The sequence below is a fragment of the Pyricularia pennisetigena genome (genome assembly GCF_004337985.1).
Source record: "Pyricularia pennisetigena strain Br36 chromosome Unknown Pyricularia_pennisetigena_Br36_Scf_13, whole genome shotgun sequence".
Lineage (NCBI taxonomy): Eukaryota > Fungi > Ascomycota > Sordariomycetes > Magnaporthales > Pyriculariaceae > Pyricularia > Pyricularia pennisetigena.
In genome coordinates, this window is record NW_021940925.1 from 28760 (window position 1) to 45173 (window position 16414).

Here is a 16414-nt window from a genome sequence, read left to right on the forward strand (position 1 = left end):
CAAATATTTAATATAATACCTATTAATTCGATTAATTTGCTCGGTTATTCGTTTTTAAAACTGTCGATTTTCCGTTTGGAGCGTCGCGATTATTTGGCGTAAAACGTTAACGTTGGCCGGAACGTTAATGGTAAAAGGGGTTTAAAGGGTGGTTTTGTTGGAAAATATTATTTCAGCGATATTATTCGGTATATTTGAAGGTAAAATACTAAATAGGAGGAATTAAAATATTACGGTTAAAATATCGTGTAATTTGTTTATAAAGTAAAATATAGTGGGTTAAAGCAATTAAGCGTTTTGACTGGGTAATTGGGGTTTTTAATAACTGGGGTGAAATTATATTCGTTTTAAACAAATATTGAGTTTAATTAAAATATGAATTTAATTGCTGTTTAGCAATTCTAAAATCGAATTTGTCCATATGGTAATAAATATGTTTGTATATAATCCGTTCTTTTGAGCGTTATACGTGTAATATGTTCCCTAGCCAGCATATCACTTGTTTTACTATAATTAATATGTAATATATTAATTATATCGTTTTTTTGGCGGTTACGTAGGGTTACGTAATCCCTTCTTTATGTAAGCCTGTTTCCTGTCGGTCGGTGTCTTCTCTGGTTAAGTGTCGTTAGGAGGGGTGTAACCCCGCCTGGCCTCATTAGTACCGGCCCAACTATCTAGTCGTAACACCGTTTTTTAGGGTTATTGGGTTAAATATACGGAATAAACACTGTGACATTTGGACCATGAGATAACCAGACCCTAACCCTGACCCCTGGCCAACGACCCACCAGGGTAATACCTTTATCTACGTCGCGTTAAGCTCAAAATTTTGTTTCCTTTCTTTTCCTCAAAATAGAATTTTCGTCGATAAATACCAATAAACTAACTTCCGTGCTATATTTACCCCGGGCCGTAACACAATTTTATTTTCAAAAAAAACACAGGTTTAGCGATTAATAAATAAAGCACAATAACTTATTTTCACGCCGCTGGCGAACGACGAAAATAAATCCGTATTCGATAAACTAAACCCGACCGGAAACTAACAAAAACGTCAACTTTAAACCCAAACCGACCCCAATTTATACCCAGGCTAAAAAATTATCCACCTGCGAGCAGGAAATTACAAAGGTTAATTTCGAATAAAACGGAGCAAACAAATCGCTCCACCGACGACCCGACCCGACCAAAAAATAAAACCGATTTTACGCCAAATACCGATTCCACCCTCGAAAACGAAATCGAAATTAATTTTTTTTCGAACACCGCGTGGCCTAATATAAAAACGCTTAAAAAAAATTTAAACGAATTCGAATCTGCAAAAATAAAGCATATAACGCCGGAAATAAACCCAAATATAATGGTAAACGGAAATAATTTAACCAGCGAAATCGCTAAACTACAAACAATTATTACACGCCTGCAAACCGAAAAACAAAACAACTAACCGGAAGCCCGATAAACCACACCCGAAAATAGCGTTTTTGGAGGCACCAGGTTCGAACCGACCGGCCTAACCAGCAGGAAAGTATTTAAACCGTACGGCTATAATTAAAAAACAGCTAACCCGCATTATAGTAAAAAAACCAAAAGTAAAAGATTAAATCCAGGTATACTTTCCGGCAATTTAACCACTTTTAACCGCTGGATTACGAAATTAGCAAATTATTTCGAAAAAAATAACACAACCTTCCAAATTAAACGAAACCGTATAACAAAATTGTTTAACCTGTTAAACGACCGACCAGCAACGATATTGGAAACCAAATACAATTTAAAAACCCAACCGTATTTATACGTGGCAAAAATAATCCAGGTTTTGGCCACGGTATACTATAATAGCAATCAAACGTCCGAAATATAGGAAAAACTATTAAAAATATATTTTAAATGCGGACCAGGTAATAACGTTTACAATTTTATTGCCGAAATAAATGTTTTCGCCGATAAAATTGAAATACCAGCAAAAAAACGCAAAACTACGTTATAGCAACATATCCCGGCAAATTTTAATTACCGGTTATTACAAAACAGCAAAAACCCCAAAATATTTTATGAAAAATTCGCAAATTTGGTGGCCGATACAATTTACAGTATTTAGCGAACGTATCGGGAACGAAAGGAGCGAAAATAAAAGAATCGCGGTAAAAATAAAAAAAAAATACCCCTATAACCCAGACAAAAACAGGAAAAGCAATCGAGGACGTTATTACGAATCCAATAACCCGAATAAAGGGAAAAAAAACGATATAATACCTAAAATAACAAAAATTACAGGACGTGGTTTAACAAAATCTAAAAAAATTGTTTATTGGGAAACCAACATTTGTTTCGCGTACGGGAAAAAAGGACATAAATTATTTGAATGCCCCAATAAAACGAAAATAATCAAAATTTTGGATTTTAAAAATAACCACAATATTAATAACGAGCAAAAACTATCGGGAAAAAAGTAAAACCGCCAAAAATTTCCTCGGTAATCCAAATGTTTACGATAATTTAAATTGGTAATAACCCACGATTTAAATTTTTTATTATCCGAATTTAAATACAGGTTAATAACGTAGTATTATTAATTAAAATTTCTTATAATACCGGAGCAAATATTTCTTTTTTAATTAACCTAGCAATCGCTAAATAAACCGCAAAACGGCTGGGAGCCCGGTTTTAAAGGTTAAAAACCCCGCTACTTTTGTCGGACTACCGCAAACAGGACGCAAAACGCATTACGTACAAACTAAAAGCGACTTTGGAAATCGATAAACGCCGGTTCAGCAACCAAATATTTTACGTAACGGAAAATGGGCATAATATATTTATTAGGCAGGATTAACTAATTAAACAAAATATTTAAATCCACCCGAAAACGCAAACGTTCGCATAACCTAAAAAAACACCGTCGCTGGCAAAATTTTCGCCAACCATTAAATTTCCGAATATGTTAAACAAACCCGATCCGGTTGCATAAACCGATACAAAGCGGCGCGACCGAATATTCGAACGGAAAACCAAAAAAATGCAAATATTTCGACGACCGTAGCGCCAAACAACCTTTTTAAAACCCAAACCAACGACCCCGGTCGTTTTAAATAAGGATTAAAACGTTGTAAATATAACTACTTTTTAACACAAACTGGATACCGACCCCCGACAAAAACGATGGAAATCGTGCCCAATACCCACGCAGCCCATTACGTTAAAAATTGGACCCGAAAAACCCGCTATTAATTTATTTACCGTCGGCCGTTCGTACCAATGGAAAACCAATAAAAGAAAACCAATCCCGTTCCCGGAAAATAAAAACCCCGATTATATCGAATTGGTCCGAAATAAATTATTATCCCGATTCGCTTACCTGGAAGGATTTTTTTCGAAAACAGCTTTTACTAACCTACCTCCATATCGCCCAGGGTACAATATAATTTTAAAATTAAATAAACCGAAAACAGGATCGCCTACGACGTATAAAATACCGGTTTAATTCCTACCGTTCGAAAAAGAAATAATCGACGAATTATTGCGTATTAAATTTATCGAACCTTATATGCAAACCGACCCAACGTTTATCCTATTCGTATTTAAACCACATTCTAAAAAACGCCGTTTTTACACCGATTACCGATAGATAAACCAATTTTTGAAAAATCGATTCGTACTAGCCCCGGATATTAACGGAACTATTTTTAATTGTTGCAATACAAAAAAGTTTACGAAAATCTACATTATTCGAACGTTTAACCGGTTATATATAACTGTTGGTTTAAAATATTTCACTGCTTTTCGCACCCGATAGGGTATTTTTTAATGGAAAATATTTCCTTTTAAATTAAAGGTCGGCCCAATTTGGTGGTAATTATTTATTAACGTTTAATTAAATAAATTTTTGGATTTATTTACCAGCGTATACGCCGACGATATTTTAATTTATTCCGACGGAAACGAAAAAGAATATTGGGATTAAATAAAAAAAGTTATTTACCAATTAAACCGGGTCGACCTCCAGGGAAATATTAAAAAATTTCGATTTAGCGTTATTACGGTCGATTATTTTAATATCGTTATAAACGCAGGTTTGGGTATCCGTATCGATCCGGATAAATTATAGGCTATTAGCGATTGGAAATTCGAAAACCTTACGTCCAAAACAATTATACGTTCCTTTTTGGGATTGTGCAATTATATCCGAATATTTTACCACCATACCAGCAGCGTCGCTAAACCGTTGAACCGATTGTTAAAAAAAAACGCCAAATTTGCTATGGGATTAAAATAAAAGCGAATATTTGAAAAAATAAAACGTTTAACCTGCGATACACCGGTTATAACATTTTTTACCCCAGGCCGACCGACCAAAATAAAAACCGACGTTTTACGTAACGCGACCGGCGGAACAATTTGGTAATAATAACCGGGTGGAAAATGGAAACCTGTAAAATATTTTTTAAAAACGATAACCCTAGCAAAACGCGCATACCCGATCCAAAACCGAAAACTGCTGGTAATAATTTAAACGTTGGAATATTATAAACCAAAATTATTAAAAATAAATTTTTTCGTGGTTATAAACCACCAAATTTTAATTTATTATTCCACAAAATAACTTTTTTCGATTCGATAAATACGTTGGGCAAATTTCTTAACCAATTTTAATATTACGTTTCAATACCGCCGCGGTAAAAATAATATAACCGCCGATACCTTGTCCCGCAAAACGGCAAACCTTCCAACAATTAAAATTCGGGAAAAAAAAACGAATAATAATTTTAATCCCATTTAAAAAAATTACATTTACGGTGGCCGCCGTTAATATTACCGACCCAAACGGCCACGTAATAAACGGCGCAAATTTGGTAAACCTAATACGACAAAAAAACGAAAAATAAAAACTAGGCTAATATTAAGGAAAACTAGTAATCCCGGAAACGATTTTAAATGGATAAGTTTTTTTAAAAACCGTTTTAATCCGTAAAATTTACGAACCCAAAATATTCGCCTACGCAGGATAAAATAAAACGATATAAACGATTAAAAAACAGTATTTTTGGAAAAGTATAAATTAAATTATTCGGAAATATATTAAAAATTGTTACGATTACGAGCGAAATAAAGGTAAATACGATAAAACCCCGGGCTTATTGTATCCGTTACCGATACCGAATTACGTTTAAAAATATATAACAATTAACGGAAAAGATATACCCAAAAACAAATTTGGATACGATTATATATAGGTATTCGTTTGCAAATTTAATCGCCTAATAATTATTATCCCAGGACAAAAAACCGACATAACAGAAATCCTAACCTCCCGATATTACCGATACCTATACCGTTTTTTAAAACTATTTTTCGTTTGGATTAACGATAACGCCGGGCCGTTTATTTCCGAATTTACGGCGACGATAAATAAATTTACGGGTATTAAACACCGACACGGTAACGCCTTACACCCTTAAACACAAAATATTATAGAAATTATTAACCAAAAATTGGACCAAAAGCTACGGTTTTATATTAACAAATACTAAACCAATTGGAACGTACATTTGCCTACTTTGGATTTTGCCTATAACGCCGCGTGGTATTCCAATTTTGGTATATACCCGTTAAAAATAATATTCGGGACCGAACCCCAAAACCCGCTATCCACCGACCTACCAACCACGACCATTAATTTAAACCAAAAACGAAAAACCCTGCAAATCGTCCGCCAAATTAAAAAAATTAAAAAATTGGTTCGCCAAAACGCGCTAAAAACGCAAACGAAGCAAAAAAAACAAACTAACAAAAAGCGGCGACCAGTAAATTTTGGAATTAACGATTATATTTTCGTCAAAAAAAAGGGTTTCCGACGACCGCACCGACGACCAAATTAAATTTACAATGGACCGGATTATAGCAAATTTTGAAAAAAAACGAGGATATAGCTATATTTTAAACGTATTTAAATCGTTTAAAAGAAAAAATTTGTTCCACGCAAACCGTTTCCGCAAAACCGCAATGGACCTATTACCATAATAAAAAAAAAACCGCTTCCGCCAAAAAAAATTAACGGAAAACCAAAATTTATAATCGATAAAATTTTAACGTCCCGATTATTTAGCCGGAATAAAACGTTGCAATACCAGATCGCGTGGTAAAAATATAATCCAAACGACACGTGGTACCCAGCCGAAAATTTCAAAAATTTAACGACAACTTTTAACAATTTCCACAAAAAATATAAAAATGCCGCAGGACCGCCGAAACGATTGGTAATTTGGATAAAAACCGCTACCGAAAATAAATTGGACGAACCGAATCAGGAGAATAATATAGTAAAATATGGTAAATTAAACGGTAAAAGGAAAAAGCGACGATATGGTTAATTTAATAAAAATTTCGTATAATTTCCTGCGTCGATATACGAGGTTTGGAAAGGGGTAATATAATATTTGGACCATAAAATAACCAAACCCTAATTTTAACCCCTGGCCAACGACCCATTAGGGTGATACCTTTATTTACGTCGCGTTAAATTCAGAATTTTGTTTCCTTTTTTCTCCTTAGAGTAGAATTTTCGTCGATAGATGCCAATAGACTAGCTTCCGTGCTATGCTTACCCTGGGCCGTGACAAACACCTTTTTTAACATTTTATAACCGTTTCGTTATTTGTCCACCTGTTTTCGGTTATATAAAATTACCAATTATTAAAAGGGCTTAAATCCGTCGGAAACCATTATTATAATACGTCCTTTTTAAATATAACGAAAAAAGGTATAACAGCCCCCGTAACCGATATATATTTCAGTATATTTATTCAACCCCGCGTTCCGGGTGTTTTTCGATATAACGGCCGGATCCCGTTAAAACCTAATATTAAATTATTAAATCCTTTACCTTCCATTATTACGTTTTCGTGTTTATTCCACCGATTTTCGGGTTTAATATAATGAATAACAGGGTTAATAATATAAAACCAACAAGATTTAATTGTTTTCGTAATAACCCTATGAACCGGGCGATTTTTATTCGACGGGGTTTTTGGGTTTTGAAAATTGGATAACGAACCAAAAACCGGGTTATCCAACGTTTTCCAAGATTTTGTATTTTTCCGGCGGTTCGAAAAATTCGTTCCGCAAAAATGGTTGATTTTTAATACGTTATTGGAAAATTTCAAACGGTTTAAGCAAATATCCAATTAATTAAATGCTTTTCCTATTTTGGTAAGAGTTTTTGGAATAATTGTTTTATTTGTTTTTTAAATTAGGTGCCGTTAAAAAGATTTCGAAGGGTGGTCATAGGTATTCCCCATTTTCGGGAAGATTTTGTAATTGATTCGCCATTTTTAACGTCGTTAATAGCGGAAATAAGCTGATTTTCGGTACATTTTCTCATTTTGAAAATAAAGAAAAGAAATTGAAAGAAAACAATGCAAAAAACAGAAAATCTATGGAGATATTTATAACAGAAGTTCGAGAGTAAAGATAAAAGTGTTGTTTTTTTGGGGTGCGGTTAAGCGGTACCCAACGTGAGCCAAATTTGCCGGCCATAACCCAGTCGTACGCCAACTAGACTTGATGGGTTTTGCCATAAATGCTTTTAATCTGGCTTTTCAATAGCAAAATACGAAGTTTCGCTTCCCAATAACCGCTAAACAGCAAAATTGGCTCAAAATTGCAAGTTAACGTCGATAGGCCTTTTTTTGATAGCCTAAATTCCGATGTATCCAATGATTGAAAAACGTGTAACGAATAAGGAGGTAAATATAAAAACTGAACATTGTTTTGCGGGCAAAGAACTATAAACCCGTCCGTAACGTATAACCCGTGGCCTTGGAGAACTAATACTCTTTTTCAAAAGTGTTGGGCTGGGTATATGGAATAAAATTTTAAACTATGCGACAGCCGTTTCGTTATTTATCCACCCGTTTTCGGATGCACAAGATTGCCAATTATCGAACAGGTCCTAATACGCTGGAAACCATTGTTTTATACAGCTTTTCTCTTAAATATACAGAGGGGAGGTAGGGTAACGCCCAAAGCCGATATATATTCGATTATACTCGTCCAACCCCGTGTTTCGGGCTTTTTTGGTCGTAAAGGCCGGATCCCGTTAAACCCTAATACCAGGCCATTAAAACCTTTACTTTGCATTATACTAATTTCGTCCTCAATTAACGGATTTTCCGGTTTTTAACGTTGATAATGGGATTGGTAATATAAAGCCACCAAGATTTGATTACTTCCGTAATAACCCCATCAACGTCAGCATATTCTATTTTCCGGGGCCGATGGGTCTTTGAAAATTGGATTCCGCGTTATAAAACCGCCAACCTAATGTTTTCAAAGGCCTTTCGTCGTTCCGGAAGCTTGAATAATATGTTGTTCAAAACCGCGTAGTTTTTAATGCGTTGGTGGAAGGCCTAAATTGGTTTGAACAAGTCCCCAATCAGTTAGGTGTTTTTCTTGCTTAGGTGGAAGCTTTTGAAAAGGCTTTTGTGCTTCTTTATAAAGTTGAGTATTATTTAAACGATGGCGAAGTCTAAATCTAGGAATACCCCATTTCCGGGAGGCTTTTGAAACTGATTCGCCTGTACTAACGTCTTAATGGCGCAGATAAGTTGGTTTTCTGTATGTTGCTTTATGATAAGCTAAAGTAAGAGAAATTGCAAAGGCCAAATTCAAAAGTGCAAACTTTGTCGAGATACTGATATAAAAACGAAGGATAAAAATAGAGGCGTTGTTATTTTTGGGTGACCAACAGGGGGTACCCGACGTTACAGCGAAAAAAAGGCCGGAACGGGGGGAGGGGGCTGGACGAGTATAATCGAATATGAATCGGCTACGGGGGCTGCCCTACCTCCCCTCGTTATACTTGAGGGAAGAAGAATACAACGGCAGTGGTTCCAGCTGTGAGAGTCTTGCCCTGGTAACGTACTCCGGGTGATTGACACTTTCAATCGACAGCAAAATCTAATTGAAATTTAAGAAATTGGTAAACACTAAAGAAATTATAAGTCTTTAGGAGAAATGCAAAGGAAACGGAAAAGAAAGGACAAATCCGGGTAACGGGTGACGTTATTGGTGATGGGTTTGGGTGATAGCACGGACAACATCACTCGTGCGGTGCCCCAAGATCACATCATAGTTGTTGCCGCGATCGGGTTCACTGGTACTATTTCAATCGTCCTTTAGAGTTAGTAGCTACCTACACATGTATTTGCAAGACCAAACACCTGTTCAAAGAACTTTCGCAAGTCCTTGTCCATCCATGTTTGCAAAGCTCGGAAAACCGCCAACAACTTGTACATTGCCAACAAGGTGTTGGTGCCACCAATGTTGATATGGTGTATAAATTCGAGCCGACTGCCACGATCACAAATATACGAAAGTTTTCAGTCAAGTTCTGTGACTAAAATAACTGGCAATGTCGATGGGGCTTGGACACCCGTCTCAAATGCCCAAGCCTCCATGCGAGCAAACCAGCCAGCAGCCCATACCGACATTGGCGTACGACCTATATTGGCGGCCGCCAAGACATTAGTTTCAATTGGCGCCCCCAGTGGACGGTACCTCAGAGGCCCGTAGTCAGAATGATTCACGGACACGGATGTGCTTTGCCGGAGAGCTGTTCTGACCGCCGCTCCTAGGTCCGTATTTACGGATTCGTCCAGCACTAGGGCAAAATCAATCATCTTGGCCGAGCTCGGTTGCCCTTTAGTTTTCGTTACCGAGGTTTCAGCTGAAGACGTTGCAGATATACCGTTAACTTGAACAGGCGCCCATTCCTTCGCGATGCGCGCCGTTGTAACTGGGAGATTTGTAACCCCAGAGCACCATTTTGTCGCTTGCCTGAGGAGTGGATAATGCACTTGGCTGTTCCAAGAACACTCTGATGCCTCGTCATTGAAGCAGGCGTCTGCGGTCTTTTGGATTTCCAAGAGCTCCTCCAGCTCCGCCTCCAGCTGAGCCTTTGTCGCGGGCACGTCGTCGTCCTCTTGATACCAGTCATCCCTCCATGCTCTGCTGGCGAGCTTCTTCTGGATGGCTGGTCTGGCCCGAGCAGGAACAAACGCTGTTTGCAAATCCACAATCTGCTCTATTCTTTGTTGTAGCTGGAGGACGTCGGGTAGCTGCTTGAGGGCGTCCCTAAGCGGCGCAATCTGCACTGGCTTTTCGAGCCTCTGGAAATCAATCGTTCCCTCGTGGGAGCGTCATCAGTTGCTGCTTACAGAATCTGCTTTGCATTTGGCTTGTTCATATTTACCTCGTCATATGACTTGATCGAATTATGGACCTCTCCCCAGTCATAGAAGCCATCCTCGCCAGAAGACTCATCCCACAACACAACCTGCGCGCCGAAATACTGACGAGCAAGGTAACTAACTGTTTCCAGGTAGTCATAGACATCGCTGCAGGGGCCACTTATCCTGGAGCTAAAGCGACGGAACTTGTGACCCTGGAATGGAAGCAGCGGATGTTCGCCCGCGTGGAAGTGGACAACATTGACTTCAACACGCACCTGCTCGTCATGTTTGTAGGCTTCCTTGACGGCAGTGATGAAGCGCAGCCACCTTTGATTGTCCATGGAATTATTTTCCAGTGGCGGAACCATGTCGAAACCAGCATCAAGGCCCATTGTAGGACGGCTATGGGGTTTTAATAGCAGACACCAAGCAGAAAGATTGGTTATGTAATATCGTTATTTATGTCTGAAATGGATTATGAAAATGCCAATGCGGGAAGTCATGATAGAGAGGGTGACGTGTGAGAAGTTACAAAGGCTGGGCGGTTTGAATTTTTATCTATTGACCGCCCTATCAAAAGGACAGATAACGTTGCGTACCCCCCTACCGGCACCCCAAAAATAACAACACTTCTATTTTTGCTCCCGTACTTCTATTATAAATATCTGTATCGATTCGATACCTTCTCTATGACTATTTTGTTAATTTTCCTTCCTCACATCCCAAAATGAAAGAATATACCTAAAATCAGCTTATTTCCGCTATTGATGACGTTAAAAATGGCGAATCAATTACAAAAACCTCCCGAAAATGGGGTATACCTCCGAGTACCCTTCCAGGTGGTCTTGGCAGTGCCCAATCAGTAAAAAAAAGCAATTACCGTTGGACTCCATATGTCCGGCCCTAAAGTCCGGTCCCTCAAAAAACATGACGACGAATTACCGCTTTTATAAACCGATATAAACATTAAACTATCAACGCACAACAATATAATAATTGTTCAGCTCTTCTGGTTTTTTAGCTTCTTCCCCATCATTGAAACCTTTGCAAATTCCCCCATTATTTTCCTGTAATTTATAAACGTTCTTTTTGTTAACCTTAGCTCGTTTGGATCCGGAACAACCCTTCTTTTTTTCGCCGGTCGTATTGCTTCCAACTGTGCTTCCAACGAACTGATTTTTTGTTGGGCCTCAGCCAATAGGGTTTCCTTGGCTTTAAAGCTTTATTGGACTTTGCAAATAAAAGTCGTGAAGTGGTGTTGCTTTTTTTCGGACTGTGAAACTTTCCCAAACAAGTAAAGACGGGTCGTTAATTTTTTGGGTTGGGTTTCCCAGTCTTTTGTCGCTTACTGGTATGCCAGAAGCACTCCGAGTCTGTGTGATGAATTGATTGGCAATTTCTGATTGCTATGAGCTATTTAAAACAAAATATATATGTCTAGTTGGGCTACCCCACCTGTCTGCATCGTAAGAAAAAGAAAGATGAGAAGTTGAACACGAGTGAAAAAGTCAGGAAAAAAAGATAACTAGACATTTTCCCTCAGGTTGATTTTTTATACATTGGTAAACCTAGATAGCTGTTGAGAATCGCCGATCTTCCACCTGAATACTGAAATTACTTTCCGAGCTCAATATTAGGCTCCTGTTTATCCATCGTAACGCGATTCTGTGAATGTGATTATTGGCTGATATCTACAGGTTCGTGCGGAGGCTGTTGCCAGAACTGGAACGTCAATCATATGTTATTATCTTCCTCAGATCAAACGGGGACCCCTTGGAACGCTTGAGAACCCTGAATACTCTAGGCAGTCACAAGTCATGTTGTCAAGATAGGTCAGGGTAAAATATACAGCTTCTTCTAGTAATGGAGAAGTTGCGGAGGGCACGACAGCAACCCAAGCAACAGCGATCATCAATAAACCACCAGAAGGCTAAGGAGTGTTAGGCTTTCCCAACCAAGACCGGGCTTCTTGAACGCCACGCAACCCGACAGAATTTGTTAATACAATTACATATGTCGAAATTAGCTCCAAAAACGTATATGCCTATCAAAAAGCTGCTTATTTCTGGTCCCCAATGTTAATTCTTGTTCCGATATTTTGCTTCCAACCATCCCAAAAGCCCGGTGTGGCAACTTCTCTACGTGAAACGCACGTGTGCAAATGATAAATTTCGTCTGCAAAAGTCTACTACATCTCGTTAAGACCCTTATCGGAACAGACCAAAAACCATGTATTGGATGTGGTACCGAGTCTGTCGCTCGACTGTGGTATTTGTCTGGAAAATGGAGGCGGTCCGGGCTGGAGGTTATAAGTCGGACCCCCTGATCTCCGATCACCCCCCATCTCCGATCACCTCAAACACCACATGAAACATCGCGACCTCCATAATAAAAGAGCTGTCCTCCCATCAAATCTTTGTCAATGAATCCCAAATTTTACTCAATTATTCTTCTGGTAAAAATGAAGCAATATTGCGAATATGACATCGAACAGGCTTGTATACAAGTCGCTAGCGGCGTCGGAATCCGAAAAGCCGCGATTCAACACGGAATTCCATATGCCACCCTCCACGGCCGAATACGCGGCGCCCAACCGATATCGAAAGCCAAAGAACCTTCGCAACGATTATCGGCTACCCAAGAAGCTCACCTTTCGACTTGGGTGCGTACCCAAGCCGAACTAGGGCTCCCACCTACTCATGAAGATCTCCGTCAGTTAGCAAGCCGGGTGCTATTAACTTCAGGAGTTACTCAACCGCTCGGAAAACGTTGGATTAACGGTTTTTTGGCACGGCATCCTTCCCTTAAGGTACAGAGACCTTTGCGGATTGATTCTCAGCGTGTTAATGGAGCTACTACTGAAATAATCAGAAATTGGTGGCGAAGGCTAAACCACCCCGAAGTTAAGCCTATTAAACCGGAAAACCGTTGGAATATGGATGAGGCAGGTATACTGGAAGGCCAAGGATCAAATGGCCTTATTATCGGATCCCAAAACACTAAAGCTTTGATTAAAAAACAACCTGGAAGTCGCATTTGGACGACCTTTTTGGAGTGCATTTCAGCTACCGGCCGGGCCCTTCCTCCCCTCGTTATATTCAAAGGTAAATCGGTACAACAACAATGGTTCCCTTCGAATACCAATCAATTCAAAGATTGGAAGTTTACCGCTACTCCCAACGGCTGGACCGATAACGATACCGCTTTGGAATGGCTCAAAACTGTATTTTTGCCAAATACTCGTCCTAACGACCCCAAAGATGCTAGGTTACTAGTTATCGACGGCCACAAATCACATACCACACCGGGATTTATGCTTGAATGCTTCGTCAACAACGTATATATAATATATTTACCGGCACATACGTCTCACGTACTCCAACCTTTGGATTTAGCGGTGTTTTCGGTACTCAAGGAAGCATATCGACGACGGTTCTCTTCTACGGCCTACTTCAACAATTCAACGGTTGTTGGAAAGCGGCTTTTTCTCCAAAATTACCGGTTTGCACGCCAAAAAGCACTTACAATTCGAATTATTACAAGCGGGTGGTATGCAACGGGTTTATGGCCGGTTAATATCGCCAAACCGTTGTTAAGTCCCCTACTCCTCGAAAATAGGAATGTTCCCAGCCAACAGCAAGCAATTACACCTCCAAATAGTAACTCCAAGCGTCTGAAGTCCCCAGAGAACCCCGGAGAGATATCGGATTTGGTTAAAACCGGTTCTGTTATCGTATGGAAAACCCCAAAAGGATCTAAAGGGGTAACGGATCAGCTGGTGCAATATACCCAGCTAACTGGCGGCGACTCTACTCAACGGCTATTGTTTTCCAAACTCCGAAAAAGCTGTGAATTTAAAGATATCGAACTTGCAATGGCAAAAAGAAAGATTGAAGAGTTGGAGGCCCAACTGGAGGTAGTTGCACCACGGAAAAAAAAGAGGGTTGATCCAGACCCTAATTTTACGTTCGTTGGATTGCGGGAAGTACAGCAGGCTCAAGCTGATGCAGGTGCAATTGAGGAAGTGGTGGAGGAATCTCCAGAGCCTGAGGATTCCAATGATATAATTGATTGTATCTTTGCAGCTAGTTAAGTGGTCGATATAGCAGGTTGTTGTTTGAGATGTCGTTTCAGATCGCGATTTTTAGGGTGATCGGAGATGGGGGGTGATCGGAGATCAGGGGGTCCGACTTAGTAACCACTCCATAATTCTTCGATAACCAGATTTTCTTTTCCGAAGACGCAAAATAATCTAACTGTAACCGTTTCGGGATTCACTAAAGCTAGGATTTAAACCATGAAAGTTGAATTTATTTAGATTTAATTTTGCCCAGTTCGAAATTGGTTATTAAAGCTTCACATGCAAGCACAATTTCGCATTTCTTTGCGAACGATAGCTGATTTGTTTTGAATCTCTTATACGCGGGTTTTCTCCGCACTGGCACGGTACTGCCTCCACCACGTTGCATCTATTATAAGTGTTACGAACAGATAGGTAAAGGTTGCATCACGAAGTGAAGGTTTCGATAATAAAACCGATGTTTCAATTTACTTTATTCTACATTAATATGCGAGCTGGCAGCGACCAACTGCACGGTTATAACAATAAGACTTTTATTTACATAGTTCACTTCACCTACAAATAAGCATGCAAAACGCCTTAATATATACACGTTAGTACATACTAGTGGCATTTGTGAATGCTAAATGACGTTTCCATGAAAAATGATAAAGGAGGACACACTCTTATCGAATGGCTACGCAAGCTTTGATTTTTATAAAACATACACTTTGCCAGAGGGAAACTGAAAGGATATCGAGGGTTCTTGGCACTCAATTGCGACTCAGGGTTCGCAATATCAGCTTCTGCGACTTTCAAATCCGAAATTGTTAGGCTTTTTTAAGAATACTCTACGAATGCGCTACTATGCTGCCATAATGGTTGCTCATGAGATAACGGGCAATATACAGAAAAGGTTCATGGAAAATGCGGTATTACTTCACCTACTTAACACAGTACGTGGCAGCCTTACTGCGAACAGTCTCGATCGCAATCCCTACGACCCAGGCGAATCCCGTGAGAATGTCCTGAAGCGGAAGTTTCTCGATTCTTTGGCCCTAATGGCCTCAACGCACAGGGATGGAGACAAAATATCAGCCGCGACCTTGGAGGAGGGCACTCCCGACGGAACAACAATCCATATTGCCAGCAGCGATGATCTATGTAACTCGACGCTGCTTTGCCTTCAAAATTTAATACCAAACCTTAACGAAATGGCTATGATAAGTAAGATAGCGTGTTTGTCCCTTAGAAAATCCACGACTGAGGTATGTTTAGGCTAGAAATTAGCTCAAAGGACAGAAATTCTGAGAAAATCATTCGTCTCAATATTCACAAAATCCATTACTATTTGACGGACCTCCGGAAAGATTGCGGATACCGAAACGGTCCTCTCGCGACTAGCTTTCTTATCCGAGTCCGATAAGGTCCAAAGACTTTCTGTAGGGATAAATACCTACAAAGCCATCGCAGCTGCCATACCTGCAAATTTATCCCCTTCGCAGCTCTTACCTTACGTCGTGTGGGCGGAGAAAGCCAAGTGGGAGTACTTGAAATATCTCGAGGTGGCGTTTTCAGCTCCAGATTCTCAGCCACCACGCCTTATAAACAGCATTTACAAGCTTGGGAGGTACTCGGTTGTATTAAGGGCTTTATACTAACCTGCTTCGGAATTTTTCTGCATTGTTCTGTCCGATGCGAATAGAAGTTGATCGCCCCTTCCCGAAATCCGCTTCTCGCTACCAAACACCGAGTGGCCGTTCAGCCAGTTTCTCCGCAAAGTAGTGGCCGAACGCAAGCAGGAATTCGCAACGAAGGTGGCTTTTGTCTGGAACGTTGGCGACCCCGAAGCACGCTTTAGGAAGGTCTGCAGTCTGCAGCTTGGGGTGCATGCCGAAATGCAGCTTATTAACTTTTACGATCAATATCCGGGTGTTACACCTGTGTTTCGGTTCGTTGGGGTGAGCAAAAAACTGTTATTTGTCTTAGAGGTTCCTTCTAAGCCATCTATCACTACGTGGTCTCTTCTTGCCACCAAAAACTCTATCTAGCATGGAGAGTTCCGCCTTCGGCAGAACCAAGAGTGTACAGGGTTTATAAGCAAATAATTGAAGAAATGTGT

General features: G+C 39.6%; 3 protein-coding genes across 3 annotated transcripts; 1 reads left to right on the top strand and 2 right to left on the bottom strand.

The window, feature by feature from the left end:
• Window positions 1-1937: 1937 nt before the first annotated feature.
• PpBr36_11063 (uncharacterized protein) lies at window positions 1938-2459 on the top strand (the record flags this gene model as incomplete). Its single annotated transcript, XM_029898167.1, has 1 exon — window positions 1938-2459. One exon carries the CDS (start codon window positions 1938-1940, stop codon window positions 2457-2459), a length of 522 nt encoding a protein of 173 aa, XP_029743488.1.
• Window positions 2460-9182: 6723 nt separating this feature from the next.
• Window positions 9183-9296, bottom strand: PpBr36_11064 (uncharacterized protein; the record flags this gene model as incomplete). The annotated part of the gene is made up of 1 exon (XM_029898168.1): window positions 9183-9296. The coding sequence occupies one exon, from the start codon at window positions 9294-9296 to the stop codon at window positions 9183-9185; it is 114 nt and encodes a 37-aa protein (XP_029743485.1).
• Window positions 9297-9380: 84 nt separating this feature from the next.
• PpBr36_11065 (uncharacterized protein) lies at window positions 9381-10624 on the bottom strand (the record flags this gene model as incomplete). Its single annotated transcript, XM_029898169.1, has 2 exons — window positions 9381-10169; window positions 10253-10624. 2 exons carry the CDS (start codon window positions 10622-10624, stop codon window positions 9381-9383), a joined length of 1161 nt encoding a protein of 386 aa, XP_029743486.1.
• Between the last annotated feature and the right edge of the window lie 5790 nt (window positions 10625-16414).